Raw genomic sequence first — 21,231 nt, 5'->3', positions numbered from 1 at the left:
CTTCGTCTTGTCAGGACTGAGCTCCATTTTCTTGGTTCTCATCCAGTCCACTAGAGGCAAGGCAATGGTTCAGCACAGCCACTGCCCCTGCAGATGTAAAGGAGAAGTTGAGCTGTGTATCATCAGCATATTGCTGACAATGTACTCCAAACCTCTGGATAACCCCCTCAGCGGTTTCACGGAGATGTTAAACAGCATGGGGGATAAAATCAAATGCTGAGGAACTCCACGGGGCCAAACAGCACACCCCAATCATCACTCTCTGGAAATGTTAATCCAAGTAGGACTGGAACCACTGCAAAGCAGTACCTCCTACCCCTAACTTGGATGGGATGCTTTCCCATAATATAAAAGGGAAATATGCCAAGAAAAGTGGTGGAAACAGCTGGAAATGATCCTTTCCTATTTATATCTCTATGCACAGTTGCCGAAGCACATGGAGCGGGGGGGAGGGGTGTTACAAATGCACACCCTACTTGACAGGTTCTGGGGCACATATCCCAATTAAACAAAGAAAGCAGACTACCTGCACAACCTCTGCACTACATACATCTGTGGTGATGGATTATCCCTGCATCTAATTACCGTATTGGCCTGATTATAAGCTGCACCTGCAACTAAGCCACACCTTTAAAATTTGGCTGCTTGGGAGTTGTGGATGGGACATGCACCGTTGCCCCACACTCCTAGGTTGCTCTCGGGGGGGGGGGGGGAGCCACACCGCTTTGACAGTGGCATAAGGTAGCAAATATTAGCTGAACTTTTCATGATCAGAATTTGGAAAAAAAGGTGCAGGCCAATACAGTACCTGGTTGCAGGGGATGTTCCTTCAAGCAGTTCAAATACACAGCACCATCACTTTTGAATGCCTGGATCACCTGTCCCATCCCACCTAAACAGGTGTTTTATGGCACTGTCAAAGCTGACATCACCTGAGGTGACCAAGCCCTGGTCATTTCTGAATGAAGTCTAGAGAAACATATTGCAGCATGCACCCCAATTTCCATGCATTTAAGGATTTCTACACCAATCCAGAGTTCAGCTAACTTGGAACGATGGTCATTGAGGAATGTAGTGTCTTTGGAGTATATGTTTTTATTTGCACACCTATACAACCTGATTTTTTAAAATCAATTTTTACCTCCAGCCGAAGTCACAGATGCAGACTCAGGCAGGACCCCAGCTTGGACCACTTTCCCAACCCCGACCACCTCCTCAAGGTACTAGTCATACTACACTTTACTTGCTTGTAAGTTCTGCAAGAGAATATAATGTAGTCCTCTAGGAATGCAGAATAAAAGTAAGGAATTCCAGGGCTATAAGTATAGAATCCTAGAACGGTAGTGTTAGAAGGGACCCCAGGGTCATCTAGTCCAACCCCCTGAAATGCAAGAATCACAGCTGGAAAGCACAAACCAAGCACCAAATTTTATTTGGTGGGGGGGGAGGGGAGAGGATTTTTAAAAGATCTTTATTCCTAGACAACATATTCTGGAATCAGTTGGATTCAATATCAGAGACTCGCAGAACAGTAACAAATACCAAAAATAGCTTTTGATGTAATAAATGGTATTTTGTTTCAGAAAAAAAAGACTTAAACAACACTGATGATTAAAAACAAACAATCCAAAGTGATGGATTTTAAGAGCCGAGGATCGGATACCTAAAATGGAGGGTACAGATATTTTATTAGTGGGAATGATTAGAAAAGAGAAGGATGATAAATAGTTTTTTAAGGCGAGCTCTGTATTGTTAAGTTGCAGAAAAAAGATAACGGGCCAATATAATTTTGTATGACATTCCTGAAGGAGGCAAGGAGGGGATGGGGAGTGTGGATATTGAACACTGCAGCATCTGGAGATTGGTTTCCGCGTGATCTGGGTTTGGTCTGGTCTGGTCTGGTCTTTTGTACTGTCTGCGAGGAATGTGAATTCTATATTCAGATTTTGAAAAGGAAATTTGATGCAAAGCAGGGAGCCCTTTGCAGACAAATGGGAAACTGTACCGAAGGAAGGACTGTAATGCTAACAGCAAGGAGTCTTATTACCTTAAGGGAGATTGTTCTTGCTTCCAACATATAGCACTTGATGTTTTATTTAAGTGTCCCTCTTTGCTTTAGGAGGTCCACGCCAGCCTCAGGGATCACAGCCAGCCCGGACGGGAACTCCACCCCAGCAAAGGCTCTCTCCCCAAGGTCAGCAACCTCTGAGCCCCCTGTCCACCTCACCACAGCAACAGAGGTCTCCTGGATCTCCCCAGCAAACTAGATCATCCGCCGGAAGCTCACCAAGCCAGCCTTCCAAACCAGGCACCTTCCCCCCACAGCAGCCTAGACCTCCAGCCCAAGGACGGGCTCCCAGCCAGCAAGGCTCTGGTGAACCAGCCAGGCAGCAGGCTCCTCCTCATCCTCATCTAAAGTAGGTGCCTTTTACAGTGAATATACTTAACATGACTATTGGAGTGGTGCGCTCAGATCAGTATGAGAGCGAGTCCAAACAAGGTGTAGAGAAGGGGTCAGAAAGCCCTGAGGGACTCGTGCAACTGAGTAGTGAAGGCATCAACCCTCTCTCTCAAGTGGCAATAGTTTAATCCTCAAACCCAACTATCAATTCCATAAAGGGGACATTTGTGAGGAGTTGAAACCCACTACTGCCTCCACCATTGTTGTGCCGGTTCCTTCACCCAGCTTGCTAACAAGATTCTGGCACTGTAACGCTAAAAAGCCCCCAACACAAACTGCAAAAGGTCCATTAAGAGGAAGCTTAGCCAGCAAAGAACTCTCATCTTCCCCTTTCCAAATTTACCAAACATATTCACAAGGCTGTGGCTGCTCCATATGACAGAAATATGATTCTGTACTTTGGATAAATCACACAGCTGCTTTTAGGAGCCCTTCCTCCACTTCCACGTACAGTGTTTGTACACTGCAGAAAGAGGGAGACAGGAGGTGGCAGCGCCAGCTTCTTAGTCAATGTACATCTGCCCACCTGTGGCAGGAGCGGACACATTTTTGTGCACAGGCAGACCAAGACGCACAAGGATTGTTGCAAGGGATACGAAAAGCTCAGTGGCGTACCTAATAGTACAGCGCTAAGGAAGAGGAACCCAATCTTTATGACCACTCTGTAGGGATAGTTCACATTTAAAGGCAAACTTCCCTAACTGAAACTTTCCAAAACACAGAGAGACCTCAAAATTTGCACTTTTCTAAATTGCAGAGCAAGCAGCCTGGGCAAAACAGGAGCAGAGTTGCAGGGTGGGAAGTGTGGCCATTGTTACCCAACTAACCTGGGGCAGGTTGCTTCGGCTTCAGGGGGGAGTCGTGGGGGATAGTGGGAAGGGCTCATGGCTTTTGCAGCTGCTCCTACTGCCTGCTGGGAGGAGGGAGGGTGGAGGGGGAAAGGAAAGGAGAGGAAGTCAACCCACTCGCCATCGATGAACAGGCAGGATTTTGCCCAGGGAAACGACACCACTCACACTGCCTGTCTGCCTGTTTGCTCACTCACACTTCTGAGCTGCTCTCTGGGCACGGAGGAGAGAAGAATGGAGGCTGGTGCTGCCCATGGCCGCCCTGACAATCATTCCACGGCTCCCTGGTTGAAAACCGCTGTTCTAGGGCAAAGTGTTCCTAAAAATGCATGCATTTGTGAAAATAGCCTACAATCATGCCTATTAGGGAACATTGCTTGCAAAAATGCAAACTGCATACAAATGTGCTTGTTCTCTTGAGGATTTTAATAATAATCTCACCTTGCTGCAGAAATGTGTAGAACTGTATTTAAAGATTGGGGAAATAAGAAACTGAGAGCAAAATTTGACAGGTGAAGTTCCTGCCCTTTGCACACACTGCCCATGTCTATTACAAGATTGGATGCTTTAGTGTAACACTCAGGAGTAGCAGGCAATGGTAGCTTCTGCTGTTATTTTCAGCAGCAGAAGGGCAAGGGTTGAAAGTGAAGCCTGCTGGGCCCTGAAGCCTCCATAGCTGCCTAAATGTCTAGCTTTCAGCCCTCTCCTGTTTGACCTTGTGAGAGAATTGGCCGTATCTTCATTCTTCTCTTTAACCCCCCCCCCCCCCATTTCTCTTTCAGCAAGTCACAGTCCCTGACAAACACTTTCAGCCTCTCAGAATCCTCACAGCGGGGAATAGCCAATGAAGACGAGGCAAAAGCTGAAACCATCCGCAACCTGAGGAAGTCCTTTGCTAGCCTCTTTTCCGATTAATCTCTGCACATCAAGTGAGAGCAATTGTGGGTGGGGGCGGGGGGGGGGGAGAGTTACTTTTGCGGATTCATTTTTTTCTGTGTTTACCTTGAACTTGCCCAGGAGCATCTAGAGTAGTTTCTTGTAAAACCTATTCACATGCACAGCAAAAAAAAAAAGGGGGGGGATCTTGTGCACCCACCCATGCTCCAGGCCCCCCTCCCGCCTGCATCCATTCCCTATAACATCAGAACAAAGGCCTGCTATGCACATTCTTTACTCCCTACCTCAGGTTTGAGGAGTGAAGTCTACATATCTTGCAGTACATGTGAAGTTCTTCAAACTTCTAAAACTGCTATTTAAGCCAGGGGTGAGGAACATTTTTTTCATCAAGAGCCACGTTCTATTGGAGGCAGTATTAATAATGGCACTGCTGTCCTTTTCTCTGCCACCCTTTTTGCTGATTCCTCCCCCTACTCCTACCCCTTAGCCTCCACATTTAGGCCAAGGTCTGAACATGGACCTTCGGCCACAGGTTTCCCAGCAGACATATGGATGGATGGATGAGAGCCTGTGGCAGGTGGGGTGAACTGCTGTTCATTCACCTTACGAATGGCGCTGTGTGTGCACACAAGTTCAGATTCTGCAAACAGAATCCCTTGAAGCCTGTCTTTCTGGGTGTCCTTTTCACAGCACCTTAAGCATCAGTGTTTTAGTTTAATCAGTTTGAAGGATCACAGCACTATTTATTTTTTAAAGAACCTCTGCTATGCAACAGGCTTTCCTACATAAACCCCAATGGAACCAGAACCATCACTCCATGCCCAAAAGCGATAACTTTCCAGTGTATCATTTTTATATATTATTGCAAAGCAAGCTTATTTTGACACGGAAGTGAACTCTTCTTGGCTGGCAGATTTTTTTAAAAACAAACCTTACAGAAGTGTTAGCCATGTCCCAAACACATTAATAAAAAGAGGCAGAGCAATTTTCAGGGCCCTGCTAAAGTGTTTGACAGCCATCTGTAATTTAATGGCTGTCAAACCTTTGGATGGGAGATCCAACACATACGGGGACATAGCATATTAGCATTGCAAGCTTCTCAAATTGGAGCTAGAACAGACAGCTTCTTTGGATGGATCCCAGGGAATGGGTTAAAATCCCTAAATGCAATTTCATGTTAGTGGACCATCCACAGGTGGGGAAAAATATGCAAGTCTTTGCTTGCTTACAGCTGTAATTTAAAGTCCATTTCCAGTTCACTGCAATGTAAAACAGTCATAATGTGTTTTAAGATAGGGAGCAATTGGAAATCTTTGAACCACACCTGGAATAGTCATTCCTGTAACTACAACAACTGAGTTCTATGATGTGGCTATCATGAAGTAGATCACTTCCCATTTCAGCACTCTAAATTAGATTGAAGTTGCATGAAGTCACACCATGCACCCAGCTTACTAATCCTAACGTGTGGCTCACTCAGTTTTAAAACAAGCTGAATATGCAATTCTCCTGCAAACCATTACTAAGAGCCAAGCCCACAGATCTCAGTCCTGGTGCTACTTCTCATGCACTCTGCAAAGTCTGCCATATGGTGCATCACATTACATTGGGGAAACACTAAACAAAGCAACAGACATCACAAGCATTTTAATTTTAGCAGCAATCTGGATTGCATTGAGACTTTGAAGAATAATTCAGCATTTGGAAATACGAATGGCTACGATCCAGAAACTTGCTGTTTATAAAGGAAGGTTTTGTGTTGTCTCATCAGGCACAGCACTAACCCATGTTATGCTGGGCTCAATGTTCATAATGGCCTGATCTCAAAGGCTTTTATTTTCTTCAAAACGTCTTTCCAACAAAGCCATGTTTAACTCCAACTTTGCAATGTCATGAAGGACAGCAATATAACTCTGGACTATTCTATCCCTTGACTGAGCTGCTTGGACCTTTTGACCTCGAAAATTTTATGAATACAGAAGCCAAAATCAGAACAGTCTTGTCCTCTGGAGATAGCTAGCGCGGGGCTTTTCCTGCACCGCTACATAGGAGTGTTAAGATCCATTGCAAGCAAATTACTGCATTTTAACCTACCTCAAAACAATACAATAATTCACATATTATTCAGTGCAGAAAGGGCTGCTATAGAAATGATAAATTACGCCTCCCACCAATAGGCCACCTTATCAAAAAAAGGGGGGGCAAACTACACCAGTGCAATAGTATTGCTTAGGAGAAAGCCCTCCTATTTTATCTATACCCAGTGTATGGAGCTGCAGGTGGGCCTGGTGGAAACCTGCCACTATACAGTACCAGAAAAGACTTAGAAGTGTAACTAGAAGGCACTTCTTGTTTGGTAGCACATCAGAACTATACTGCTATATTTAAGCACTGGTTTGGGCATGTTCTCAACTGAAAACATTTTAAGTTGCTTATGGCACTTTACCCCATTATAAGCTAAAATTAAGTTTAAATTTGTGCTCACAAGTTTAACAACCCAGTAGTACTCTGCCTCACCAAAGCTGTACAAGTATCAAGAGCCACTTCTAACCTTTAACGCAGCATGCTTGGAAATACTGTGACATCCCTAAACCTTAATTGGGCGATTGCTTGAGCAAGCTTAGTGAAGTGAAAAGCAATACAACTAAACTAGAAACCTCATTCTTAACAGAGTACACATTCTATACACACCCAGAAATCATACCATTCAGGGATGTGTATCTAAAGCTGCAATCAGTAAAAAAAAATAATGCTTTCTTTCTCTCACACAGCATTATGTGAAGCCTTATTTAAACCCAATCAAACAAAAGAAACTTGGGACTTTACAGTAAACTGGCTTATTAATCAGTGCATCTGAATCAGCTGAAAACATTAGATTAAGAAAAACCAATCACCTGTAATTAATTCCCCCTTACCAGCCAATCCTTTTCTCCAGCCATACCCCCTCTTTACTCTTGGATTCTTTGAACACAAATCAGGTTGACTGGCTCTATGGATAGTTACATCTTTTACTTCCTGTCAGTTGTGTATGCAAACATATAGAACAAGCCACAACTAAGTATTTTTGCAAATATCCCTTGCTTACAATTGGTGAAAATAAGTCTTGGGCTCATTCACCTCTAGTACAAGCCACACAATGCTCACCATATTTGATTGTACAGAGTCAGTTCTGTCATCTTATTTTATAATGCCCTTAAATGTTCTTTCCTGGTAGAAGAATCATTCAAGGCACAAAGGCAATGTCTTATTGTCAGTTTTTGGCATTCTTTCTTACTCATGGTTAGTTTCTGGGTTGCATTGTAGCATGATGTTATTCAACTGTCTGTAGTTGAAACTGTTCAATGTTTTATTCTTTCAAGTGTAAACAAAAAAACATTTTTACCTTGTATTGTTTGTGCATTGAAGTCCTGAACACCAAGTTTGCTTTTCAAGTAATAAAAAAGAGAAAAAGACTTCGCAACAGGTGGTATCTGAAAGCGAATCAAATCAGATACATTTTGGGGGCCATGGGCTTTCCATATGTCAGATGTTACATAGAACAGGAAGTTCTCTCATGGAAAATAAATCTAATCAGACCAGCTATTCAGGGGAAACCGCAACCACATTCATTTAATAGACCTATTTAAAGAAAAAGACAGTCCAGACCAACATAATGCTTTGTGTTTAAAGTGCTCTTTATCTGATGTAGCTAAAGCCAACCACCTTTTGCTTTCTAAGAAGCAGTTTGCAGATGGTAACAAAAAGAATTAAAGTTTTCCACAAAGTTCTTTCAGAAAAGTTTCTCCAGTTCCAAGGGAGGCAGCACTGGTCATTTGCATGGTGTTGAGCCCAAACCCCCAGAATCAAGATCTCCTAGTATATATGCACTGCCATAATTAAAAACAACAACAACCAGACACCTGAACCCTGTAGCTGAAATATCCTACGGTGTGAACGCAAACCCATGAGCAGGTATGTTTAAAGCCCTAAAAACCAAGCTGCAGTCATATGAATGCACGGCGGTTATCAATCGGACGGACCCGACTGCCTCTTCCTCGGAGTGTGAGGCAAGGATCTGGAAGTGAATCAATGTGTTGCCTGAAAGTAAGGAATGGATCTAAGGGAGAAAGCTGAGGAAGCTCCCTAGCTCCAGAAAAGAGGGAGTGGATCGGGTCTGCAAGATATGGAGCTGATGGCCTTTCATCATGTTCACCACCAATGATCATTGGGGGATAAAGAGGATTGGGAAGGAAAGGATTGGGATATATCGAGTTAGGATGAAGTGGCACAGGAAGGAGAGGGGGTAAAAACATCATGTGTCGCCACATCAGGGCTTCCTTCTTCTGCTTCCATTTTTTCTTGTAGAGCTGTGGAAAAAACAAATGAAAAAGGCTTAACCCTACCTATAATGATAAATACAATATGCATTTAAGTCCAAACATTATTCAAAGTATCACACTCCCCAACACAACTGCCCCCAAATCAAAGGGTGTTCTGAACAACTTCCTATTTTAGAGGAAGATGTCCAACTAGGCTGGCCTCCCTTTCTTTTCTTTAAATAAAATTCCCCCACCCCAAAAAAAGGAGACCAGAGATTGTAGGACTCAGATTCCACAGAATTATACAGGTTGGCATCAACTGAGTATTCAAGTACAAGTTTGTATCCTGTACTGATTGCACTTTTATTTAGCTTAGAAGCCAAGCCTATGCCTATTCTTAAAAACATGTACAGTGGTACCTCGGCTTACACACACTTCGGGTTACAGACTCTGCTAACCCGTAAGTAGTACCTCGGGTTAAGAACTTTACCTCAGGATGAGAACAGAAATCGCATGCTGGTGGCGCAGGGACAGCTAAAGTGGTATCTCAGGTTAAGGATGGTTTCAAGTTAAGAACAGACCTCTGGAACTAATTAAGTTCATAACCAGAGACACCACTGTATTAGAATTTTTTTTAAATCAAGAGAGTCACTCACTTCCTTCCAGTCTGTATCTCGGGGCCTGGTAACAGAATCTAAGCAGAAATCACAAATTAGAAATCAGTTTCTAATACAGCAATCCCATAAGACATTTCTGTACCGCAGAAAACATACTCCAGTTAATTCAGGAAGTTGGTACTGTGTTTTATATTACTTTTTTAAAAAAAATTAAAAACCTTCCTGCAGATACAATACCACAAGTCTCTCTGGTGGGTGCACCCTTTTATCCAGTTAACTATTCCTTGAATAGTTATAGATACATTTGCCAGCTGTTCTCCACTTAATACAACTAGGTTTGGGATCAAGCCTGCCATTTCATCTCAAAGCATCATAAGAGGAAGTGAGTAGGAATTCACCTCTAAAATCCCGCAGGTACACAAATCTCCACAGCAGCTGATCATTTGAAGCAGCATAGAGGTCATGGCAAACAGCAGACAAAGATAAAAGTGAGCGGAAATCCAGGAGTCGGAGAATCCTTAGTTTCAGTTCCAGTGGAAGAACCACCAAGCCAAACACATCTGGGAGGTTCAAAGCTAGTTAAGACAGAATGGGGGTGGAGATAATGGCATTATCCACAGTGCTGTTGTAATAAAATATAGTTTATTATAATATGGTTTATACAATCACAAACTGCTGTCAGATACAAGGCTTGCTGTTAAAATGCAGCTGGAAAACAGTGGCTTTCAGAACAAAAACCTCAAAATGAAAATAATTGTTTATCAAGGGAATGAACAATACAGTACCATGCCCTCTTTTATGACTTAGTAATGGTCTACAAAATGGTTGACAGGCCTCATTTTTTAAATGATGATAGTGCTTGAGAGACAATAAAGCCACTACTTAATACAAGCCGGTACAGTAAAGCACCACCAGTTCAAATGAAATATAAGCAGAGTACAATGGTGCCTCGGTTTACAAACTGAATCCGTTCCAGAAGTCCATTCTTAAACTAAAACCGTTCTTAAACCGAGGCATGCTTAACCTAATGAGGCCTCCCGACGCCAGTGCCCTTCCATCGTTCAGATTCCATTCTTAGACTGAGGTAACGTTCTCAAACCAGGACACTATTTCCGGTTTTGCGGAGTTTGTAAACAGAATCGTTCATAAACCGGACTGTTCTTAAACCGAGGTACCGCTGTAATATATTCAGCCTACATCTAATGCCCATCCTTTAGGCTCCATCACTAATGTGTCTGGTGACGTGCCAGTAGAATACATGATTTTGCATGGGGAGGATCTCAGTTTCAATCCCTAATATCATCAGTAGAATATCCTTAACAGAAATACTAGGAAAACTGTCTCTCCAAGACCCTTTCAGGATGGTTACAACTGGGAAAGGCAGACCAACAGTCTGATTTATTATTAGAAGTGTTTGGTTGGTCCTCTATGGGGGGTCTCCAATGGTTGGCTATACATGTTCAATGCTACTAGTGGCTAGAGTTCAAAACAGAGAGGTCAGGAATTTGTCCAAGTGACTTACAAGCTCTGCCACCACAAGCGACACCTAAATTTCTAAGGCAAAAACTGATGCTCCAAAGGGAGTGAAGGATCACAGGGCAAGCTATGGGTTGTTTCTGTATCAGGTCCAGCTAACAGCCTGGGAGAATGCACTTCACTAAGGCATATCTCACACACACACACATTCAGAAATAGGTGTGCGGGGGGGGGAGGTGTGGCACTTAAGCAAAATAATTCTACCTCTCAGCTATTCCCATTGTAATCATATGGTCGGCTAATATTAAAGAGACCAAGCTTCTCTGGGAAAAATGGGCAGTGTGAATGGTTGTCCGCTATGGGACAAACCAGGTGAGACATTTGGCCTGAAGTTTGGCACTGTATATGTGAAACCATGTTGCCGACCTGAAAGGAAGGGCTGCTGAGGCAGACAGGCAGTTGAATGGGAGGGAAGCTTTACACTCTGCCACAACTGGAAATTCCATTGTGGGAATAGTATGTGTGGCTGGGGCAGGGGCTCCAGTTCCAACCAGGACTATGGCAGAAGCAAAAGGCTAGAGCCCATCTCTTCTCTCTATGCCCCTACATACACACACAAACTGGCCACCATTTGGGGGGGGTTGCAATTAAATCACCTGTGCAACACCAAACATCACATCTAATTTGGTCCTAACCACCAAACTCCTCTATGGCCTCAGAAATATACACACTGGACAAGCGCCACATCCCAGGTCTGGGAACCTAAATCTCAGGCAACTACAACATGACATTAGCTCTGCTCAATATGCTGCATTCTATAGTTTTTCAACAGTCCAGGGATGGTGGGGGGAGAGAACCCATACAGATCAAAGCCAGCCTTTTATAGCTTTCTATATTCTCAAGCCACAGAGGAAACAGACTCTCCAGCTGGCTCAACAGAAGAGGTCTTTGCCCCTTAAATGAAACATGAATCTCTTTCAGACTTCAAAAGGCAGTTTCAGATTTTTATCTATTTTATTAACATTTCCCAAATTAGCAATAGGTACTTATTCAATTTTGTAAGTCATTCACTGCAACCATGACTATACTTGACGGGTAGAAATATATTGATTTATGAATATTGGAAAGCAATCCGACACTGGAGGCTGGCTACCCAATCACCCGTAGGAACTGGATCCTTCCAGTGCTGGGACCCATCTTGATCACTTGAGATTAGAGGATGGGGTGAATCCTAAGCAGGAGCATCAGACCTTAGAAGCCAAGGATTCACACACTCACATGCCCATGAACACAGATACAAGGCTACAGAGTCTGTAGGCAAAGACAGTTTAGCATACCAGAAGTATGCAATGCGTCTCAGTGGTGAGTTCCAAGCTGGTGGGTCTATGCACTTAATAACCAAAAGCAACATGAAAACTAATGGAGAAGTCGGAGAAAGAGAATTGGCACTGCACTCTTAATATATTCTTTAGCCACTATGACAAAGCACTGTTTTCACAAAGGATACACAATATGCTTCCTTCAGTGCTTTTCTTACCTTGCCGGGTAAAAGCCAGAAGGGGGTACACCAGCCGATCTTTAAAGAGACGTGATAGCTTCTGAAGATCCTTATATATTCCTGCAACATTCGCTTTAAAAAAAAAGTTTGGACATCGTAGGTTTGCAAATTCCCACTCACCCTATTTTCTACAGCAAATGTCACCTTTAAACAATTAAGCAGAAAAGGAGCTGATCTTATTCCAAATGTGATATACCACAACAATTACCGTATTTTTTCCGTGTATAAGACTAGGTTTTTTTCTTTAAAAAATATGTTTAAAATTGAGAGTCATCTTATACACCCACACAATCTCCCCCCATTTTCGTAATTTTGAGTCCACAAAAACAGGGGGCGTCTTATACACGGGGGCATGTTATACACAGAAAAATACAGTATGTTTCTCTGGGATTGTAAAGTTTTGTGTAGGGCAGTAGTCTTTATGGCCTTATTCGCAAGGTTGAATGATTATAGAGCAAGGTACCCTTCAGATGTTGCTGGACTACAACCCCCATCACTCCTGACCACTGACCATGCTGGCTGGGGGTGGTGGGAGTTAGCGCTCCCCATATATTGTTGGCTAATGTTAGCTACCCCTGCAGTAGCGCATCTAGGTGAAAAGAGTCTGCTTTGACTACAAATTCAAGGTAGTCCCTGCCATTGGAGGGGAGGGTAGAATATATGGAGTTGCACGCAATGAAGGCGTCCCATCAGTGCAATGACTTCCGCTTGCACAACAGGATTCCTCTCCTTATCTTTATGTGGCCTCTGCTCCTCCCAAATCTGTTCCAGAGGGTTGGGGGAACTCCCAGAACAAATCTGGGAGTGCAGAGGCATGCAGGAAGAAGCAGCTCTGATCCACAGACAGAAGCCCTTGTGCTAATAGGATGACTTCACTGGCTATAGCCCATTACAGCAGTTCTATAAAATAATAAACATTGAGGGGGTCTTTTAAGTATTTTAAGACAAGAGCTAGTTATATGAAGCCCTATGTGAAAACGCTGCCATAGTTTCAATGCTGCAACTCCCTCTGCTGGCCAAATGTCCGTCATTACGCAAGACTAAACTAAGCTAGCAGGCCGACTTGAAGACTTCTAGATTGACACCAGTTACGCTCAGAGTTCAGCCTTCCAGAAATGTGTAGCAGAGGGTGGGACGGGAGAGGAAGATCAGCACTGCACCACCCACTCCAGCCCTAATCGCCACCTTTTCACAGACTACGTCTCTACATAGCCACGAGTACAAGATTTCCCATTTGTGTCCTGGATAGATGGAAAGATACAGAGCATATATACAGAAGCCTATGTGTATTTGCATGGTCTATCTGCAGACTCATGGATGTCAGGAGCAAGGCCTGTAAAGTGGTGTTTACACATATACCTACAGAACTACAGTCATACCTCAGGTTACAGACGCTTCAGGTTGTGTCTTTTCGGGTTACGAACCCGCCTAAACCCAGAAGTACTGGAACGGGTTACTTTCAGGTTTTGGGGGTTGCGCATGCGCAGAAGCGCTAAATCGCAACCCGCGCGTGCGCAAACACGCTGCTGCGGGTTGTGAACGCTGCAGGTTGCAAACGTGCATCCCGCACGGACCACGTTCGCAACCAGAGCATCCACTGCCTGCTACAGACATCTTGCCATTTCTTGACTAACTTGAAAATTATAGTGGATGACATCATTAATAAAGGATTATATTCCACTGCATGCTCAGAAAGGTTTTGTGGCAAGCAGTTGCCAGTTCCCCGTGCTTGCAACACACAAGGAATCTTTTCTGCACAACTGGCAGCCAATTATCTTTTTCTTTGTGGTATCATCTTTCAGGGACCTCAAAATCTGCCTGGAGTCTACAAGGTCTTTTGGAATCTCAAACACAGTTTCAGCAAACTGTGAAAAGACAACACAGTTACAAACTTGGAAGGCATCTGCTGCCCTGCTTCAGCTGGCATTCCCTACTCATCTGTCAAATTTGCCCAAGCCCATTAATGCTTCATTTCACTGAAGACCAAGACTGACCACCTGAAAGTCAGGAGCACATTAAATTATGTATTGAAAAGTTTTATATAAAAAGTACCCGAGTTCTCAAAACAAATGAATGATGTTGGCAGAAGCTGCACCCTCTTCACACTTTTGATGTCATCAGCAATCTTTAACATTACTGCAAGAGACAAAGAGGACAATGAGAAAACATAATGGGAGGGGGGGTCATCCTCAAAATAAGAATCAATATTTAGTTGCCAAAGAAAGCCTTGTTCTGAATCCAATCTTTGCTCTATCTGCTTATGTTAAAGGTTCATTGGAATTCAATGACACTGAAATTTTACATTTATTAATCTGTTGATGAATAGTTTGAGATTTTGGAATATGGCATGTATAATCAAGATTACTAAAATGGTAAAAGGAAAGGAAACAGGAAAACAATTTGATTTATTGGGAAGCAGAGGCTCTGTTACGTACTGGAACAAGTGTTGAAGATGCAGCCCAGCTTCATTTTCTGTTGTGGGGATGATTTGATAACTTATTTATGCTTAACTGGTTATTTTAGTTTACACCAAACAAATTACTGTAAAAGAGGCACTTGCTAGAAGCACTTAGTGCCAGCAGAAATGGACATAGTCAGCAGCATCTGTACAAGTCAGCTTTTCTATTATAGAATTATACTGAATAGTTGCATTACTATACCAATGAGTATTCACTAGCTCAGAAGTGAGTCACATATCTTAATAAAAATATCCAATTTCCATCCCAGAGGTAAAGTTACATTGACATTTATTTATGATGTCCTGTATTTCAATACAGAAAAGCACCTTGGTTGTGCTTGATAGCCCACAGGTGCTGATGCCATAGCAGAAAATATTCAGACTCAATAGAAGCTCATTTCAGGCTTCTGCTAGCATTGGAAGAAACTTGAGAGGCAAAGAGCGATAGCCACAAGGTAGCTTTCAACCAGAGTATTTTCAAAAACACTCTTACCATTGACAACAATAAGGTTCCCCAAAGTCACACAAGTAAGTGCAGCAAAGCCATTTTCACAGAGGGGGTGGGTATACTGCAGCTTATAAACACCTTTGCTTCTCCAGTTCTCAGGCATTGATGTTGCCTTTGCTTCCGTCCCCTGGAAATGGAGGGGGGAAAACCAGTTACTGTGACAGTCCCCACCCTCCTCTCTTCCTGAAAAGTGATATTTCCATAAAACTAGAAACTGACTAGGCTGACCAGACTTTTAATCTGAACGTTTGAATTCTGCAATGTTTGTAGTTGACACTGCAGGGGTCAGGATATCACAGCAGTACAATTTATACTGCCCTGTCTTGTACTGTACAATCCAAGCTGGGCTGGAACAGATGGGACTCAGGTAGGGAGCAGACCTTCTGAGGGCCTAAATTTAGCCAGACAGCAAGACACATCTAAATCCACCAATTCCAATGGTCTTACATAAGTCTAACCGTCTCGGATGTTGATTTAGCCTGAAAAAACCTTTTTTAAGGATTTCTCATGTGACTGTCAAGCAAATATTTGGGGGTGGGGGCTTTCAAAGAACATTTTTTTTAAAATTGAAGACATTGAACTGAATGCAAATTAAAACCATCATACCAAAAAAATTCAGTAGGCTCCATCAAATCAAACCCAGTATATTTTGTGTTTAACCTACTTTACAGATGTTTTGAAACTTCTCAATTTGGTTTCTTATGTGGGGACTGTACAGAGTTTATAATACTTGTTGTGATGGTACATGGGCTTGATTTCATAGTTTACTATAAATATTTATACATCCATCAACCATGTCCAAGACAACTAGCATCAAATACAAAAAATAAGACATTTAAAATAAAATTCAAAGATTCTGCATGTAGGAAGGATATTTTTAACAAAATGTTAATAATTTTACATTTTTCAGGGGATATTACTTTACTTTAAAGAAGTGCTGCCCACCCCAAGCTTTCTAGATGGAAAGGAGTAAAATATGGGGACAGGGAATACAAAAAAAAGCTTTTCCAGTTCCAATAATCTTTGCTTAATGAAGGCAGAGCTCTTAACCAAAAATCCCTTTAGACACTTTCTCTCCACCCACAAGCTTATATTCACATGCTTTCTGCCTTACAACCTCAATTATAACCTGCAAGTTATCTTCAGCCCAAAAGAAAATCCACAAAAATCTCTTAATATGCAAGCACACAGGGCCCCCAGTGTAGATTTCAAGCTAGCTCCCTGAAAACACAAGTTTGTAAATTAGGAGTCATCCTCATGAAAGTGTATTTCCTCACATTACAGACGCATCTAATGCAAGCCATGGTTCCTCACACATCAGTCACAAACTATGGCTTGAACCTGAGTTGGAATACTGTGGGGATAAGAGAACGTGGCCTCTGTTAATCAGTAGATGGGAGAGGAAATGAAGCCACCAGGATCAACTAGCACAGTGCAACATTACTATCCTCCCCTCCCCATTGAGTTTCAGAGGAAGCTGATCTTTCACTTTTTTTGCTTACTTGAGGTATGTAACCCGTCTCCATCATGATAAGGTGTATCAAAACAATCAAGGCATCGTTGGCACTGGTACACTCTGCAGCGTGGTAGAGGGTCTGAAGTGAGTGCGGCACTTGCCCGTCTGTAGCTTCAGAGCAAAGCATTGGCTCTGAAGGGTAGGAACCAACAGCTTCAGGAATATCAGGGTCACCTGAGACAGTCTCTGGAGCAAACTCCTGGCTGGATTCTGCCTTGAAAGGAGAGCAGCAGAAACAGGGGGTTCAAAAAGTAGCCATAATAAGCATGGGAGAAAGTGAAACAACATGATCTAGGTTTCAGACTATCTGCTGTTTGTGGTAGTAATGCTGCCAATACAGTTGGGTATTTAGAAAAAGCCTGGTCCGTAAAATGATGTGTATGCCTCAGTATAAATATGTAATCCATGCAGTTAACTTTGCTTTTCTTGCAGTTCTGATACCAAGTTTGTCATAACCTTGAACAACCAAAGGCTCCCTCCCTATAGACCAGGAAGCCCTGTCATTATTTGGGATTGATCATCTTTGCTGTGAGTCCTGGAAGACCTGCTCCCTCTGACTTGCTGGCCTTTTTCCGCCTGGCTTGGGAGAGTGGGGCCCTGACTGACCATGGCTACAAAAACAAAGGATTCTGAAAATACTATTGGGTTGCGGTATTGTTTGGGGGGGCATTACTGGGAGGAGAGTTGTTGCTGTTATTGAGAATATTTTTTTATCTTTATTTTTACATTTTATTATGATTTATTATGATCAATGACAAACCTAGACAGCATCTCAATGACAAACCTAGACAGCATCTTAAAAAGTAGAGACATCACCTTGCCAACAAAGGTCCATATAGTAAAAGCTATGGTTTTCCCAGTAGTGATGTATGGAAGTGAGAGCTGGACCATCAAGAAGGCTGATCGCCGAAGCATTGATGCTTTTGAATTATGGTGCTGGAGGAGACTCTTGAGAGTCCCATGGACTGCAAGAAGATCAAACTTATCCATTCTTAAGGAAATCAGCCCTGAGTGCTCACTGGAAGGACAGATCGTGAAGCTGAGGCTCCAGTACTTTGGCCACCTCGTGAGAAGAGAAGACTCCCTGGAAAAGACCCTGATGTTGGGAAAGATGGAGGGCACAAGGAGAAGGGGACGACAGAGGATGAGATGGTTGGACAGTGTTCTCGAAGCTACCAGCATGAGTTTGACCAAACTGTGGGAGGCAGTGGAAGACAGAAGTGCCTGGCGTGCTCTGGTCCATGGGGTCACAAAGAGTCGGACACGGCTAAACGACTAAACAACAACAACATGATTTATGTGGAAATGGTTCAACTTTGTTGTACACTTCTTGATGTTTTATTTATTGATATTTATTTATTGAGAAGTTTATGACTTCTCTTGTTATGTTTGCAGTTATGTCACGCTCTTCATGTTATAAGCCGCCTTGAGCATGGTTTTCACTCTGGAAAGGCAGCATACAAATAAAATAATGTATGTATACCCAGTTGTGGGAACTGACCGAGAGAAAAATTAATAATGAGTGGCTTTCCATAACACAGGTGGTATCACTAATGTGGTTTAAGCTGCTACACATTTCTCCTCTATTCTTTTCACACAAGACACAGCATTTATTAAAAAAAAAAAAATTAAGTGAGAGCGTCTTTAGTTCTATGGACTTACCGTACTGTCACTCATTTGGACATCATCTTGGACTTTATGGTCTGCTACGTGCCTGTTGCTTTTTTCACTATCTGGGCTCCTGGGCTGGCTTTGGCATGGATCTGAAGTAGATGATGATGATTCATGATTCTGTGATGGATGCACAGGTGAGGAAATAGATGCAGGTAATCTGGGTGCAGCATCAGCCTCTTCTAACACCAAACATATCAAGTCTCCTGAAACAACCCCCAACGATGTTAGGGTTTCCTGCTCTCCTGTGAGGGAGTCTTTCTTGTTCAAGGTTATTACAACCTTGGAATCAGAACTGCAAAAAAACAAAACAAAAAACAAAAAATTAACTGTATGAGGAACCTGTATTGAGGCATACACACCATTTTGCAAACCAAGCTATTTCTAAATACCCAACTCTATCAGCTACACCACCACAATGCAAACAGCAGATTATGTGTGAAACCTGTGTCATGTTGTTTCTCCCATGTCTGTTATGGTTACTGTAGCCCATTGCCAGCAAGCATATGGTCATAAGCATCCCATATGGATGGGACCAGACACACTGGAGTGAAGCTTTTCCAGATAGAGGATCATATTAGACCAGTAGAAAGCTATTTGATTTTTGTGTTTACGTCCTACCTTTGTTCCAAGGCGCTCATGATGACATACAGTTGTCTTCCTCCCCATTTTTTTCATCACAAGTACCCTGTGAAGCAGGTTAAGCTGAGAGTAGCCCAAGGTCATGGGGGAGTACATTCCAGACCCACACAGAATCACACACCCTTCTTACACAGATTCACATATGCTAATTATTCCCCATGGAAACAAGGACAAATATTGAGTGTAATTACTAAGAATTAAAGATGTCACCTTCCATTTTCTTCACTTTTTTATGAAGTTAATTTTTTAGGAAAAAGTTCTCCAACACCTTTGAATTATCCAGACTGTGCAGAAGACAAAAATACCCCCTAATTCCACTTATAAACATCACTGTGTGCTGAAACTGCAAGCCGTGCTTTAAGGCTATTCAAAGTCTCTAACATAATGCAAGTGTAACCTGAAAATGGCATGTATTCCACTGTGCAATGTGTGGGTTGCTTTTTGCATGTTTGCAAGGAACACAGATCTATCTCTCTGCTGAGACATATACCCCTCTGTTTCCTTCCTGCAAAGGAATGTGCTTCAATCACACAACTGCTCTCCAATTAACACCTGATGGATGGGAAGTGAACCAGAGCCATGGTTTGGGCAATTGTGAACAAGTCATAGTGAGCCTCAGGGTCACACATTCCCCCTCTACATGCAAAAACAGGTGACAGAGAACTTCCACTTTCATTTTAGAATCAACCACAGTTCATTAGTAATTGCAGCAGGTAAATTATTAGTTCCAAAATAATGGAGGAAGGAATCAGCAGTGCATGTATTGTTAATAACAACACAGCTGTAGCAAATGTAACGGTTCCGTCTTCTAATTCAATTTATACTTTAAATGTATAGCAGCCAAGTTCTCTCAAAGCCAGCTGCCTGCAGTATTCCACCTCCAGGAGCCACAGCTGTTTCACTTATCAATGACTTGCACACACACAGCAAGCAGAGATAGTGTTGTTATTTCTGCTGTAGCCAATAAACGAAACTGTACTCTTGGCTTTCAGTTTCACATGTGCCAATCAGCTCTGCAAGGCCTCATTTTTCTACAGCTCATTTTGGGTAACTCTTCCCTTATCCCAGCAAATTAACACTGTATAAATGCAGTAAGATACAACTACAAACAGCTATTACAGTCACAGACCAGCATAAGATACAAACATGTGAATAAAAGAAAGCACATAAGACTTAGAAGAGGAGAGGGATAAAAACGAACAGTTAAAAGTAATTATAACTCACATAAACTTATAGCAGATAAGAGAAGAAAGACAAGCAGCTAAAAGTTCTATAAGGGAGGGAAGGCGAAGAAGCACAGGGGCCTTGCATTATAGGCCTTCAGTTTAGGTCTGATTTGTGATAAAGATAAAGCCAATCGAAGAGAGAAGTGAATGGAAACTCTCACCCATTATTTTATTCCTGCATCTATACATGACTCCTAAAAAGGATGTACTACATATACATGTACTACGTGTACTACTGTATATATACATAGACATAGACACACGTTCTTAGCCTCCATTATTTCCTTTTGACAAATGGATATACAGCCTCCACTCTTTGCCATCGCCATTGTATCGCATTGGACAAGTTTTTCGTTCTTCTGTAAGCAGCGCAGCGCGCCAGAGTTTTTAAGCAAGATAAATATGCCTTATGTACCCCAAATTAGACGCCTTCACCCTGTCAAGAAATGGGGGAACCCAGGACCTTCCCGGCGGCAAAGAAGCTGCTCCCCTGGGCCCACAGGTGACTTCGAGCGAGCCCAGCAAAGGCGGCCGCGAAAGCTACTCCTGCCCGCGAGGCTCCTTTCTCGCGCGTCTACTCCCTCACACACACCTCCCCGCCACGGTTCACACGTTACCTGTAACCGCAAGAGGGCAAGAGCGTCTGGCAGATGTGCGCGCGCAGGTCCCCCAGAGTTGGCTCCTCCCCTGGCAACTCCAGCAGAACCGTTCGCTTCAGCATCCGCACGCGGAGCTTCATGGCGGCGAGCCTTTCCCCGCCGCCTCCCCGCAGGAGACGAACCAGGGCCCTCAGCAACAGCGACGGCGGCAGCGACGGAGGAAGAAGCCACTGCGGGCGCGGGGGCTTCTGGGTGCCGTTGTTGTTGTTCGTGGTTTTGGTTGGTTGAAGCACCGCCTCCTTCACCCGCCGCCCCGCCCCCGAGACGCCGCGAGGGCCCGCCCCTTGGCCTTCTCGGCCTCGCCAGCCGCAACAGCCGAACGACCCCGGAAGCCAACGATGCTCCATCGACTACTCGGTTTTCTTCGGAACGCCAGTTTGCCCTGCCTCAGTAACA

General features: G+C 43.2%; 2 protein-coding genes across 4 annotated transcripts in view; one reads left to right on the top strand and one right to left on the bottom strand.

Moving 5' to 3' along the window:
• The window catches only part of SYN3 (synapsin III), a 196,137-nt gene extending 178,144 nt beyond the window's left edge, over nt 1-17,993 (top strand). For 2 of the 3 annotated variants that reach the window (XM_080971720.1, XM_080971722.1), the window contains exons 12-14: nt 1,148-1,220; nt 2,120-2,417; nt 4,092-7,703. In XM_080971720.1, the coding sequence (XP_080827846.1) occupies nt 1,148-1,220; nt 2,120-2,417; nt 4,092-4,224 (504 nt within the window). In that variant the 3' untranslated portion in view covers nt 4,225-7,703. Of the gene's footprint in view, nt 1-1,147; nt 1,221-2,119; nt 2,418-4,091; nt 7,704-17,069 lie in introns of those variants that run through there. The other variant, XM_080971721.1, reaches the window with a different exon arrangement.
• On the bottom strand, nt 7,863-21,125 carry FBXO7 (F-box protein 7). Its single transcript, XM_080971714.1, has 9 exons — nt 20,794-21,125; nt 18,300-18,603; nt 16,624-16,851; nt 15,107-15,248; nt 14,208-14,291; nt 12,135-12,227; nt 9,520-9,696; nt 9,161-9,198; nt 7,863-8,552 (listed from the first exon to the last, which is right to left on the bottom strand). Exons 1-9 carry the CDS (start codon nt 20,913-20,915, stop codon nt 8,190-8,192), a joined length of 1,551 nt encoding a protein of 516 aa, XP_080827840.1. The 5' UTR covers nt 20,916-21,125; the 3' UTR covers nt 7,863-8,189.
• Between the last annotated feature and the right edge of the window lie 106 nt (nt 21,126-21,231).

The sequence above is a fragment of the Podarcis pityusensis genome, assembly GCF_964106645.2.
Source record: "Podarcis pityusensis genome assembly, chromosome: 10".
NCBI lineage: Eukaryota > Metazoa > Chordata > Lepidosauria > Squamata > Lacertidae > Podarcis > Podarcis pityusensis.
Note: the sequence above shows the minus strand (reverse complement) of the source record. Positions and strands in the feature narration are given on the sequence as shown.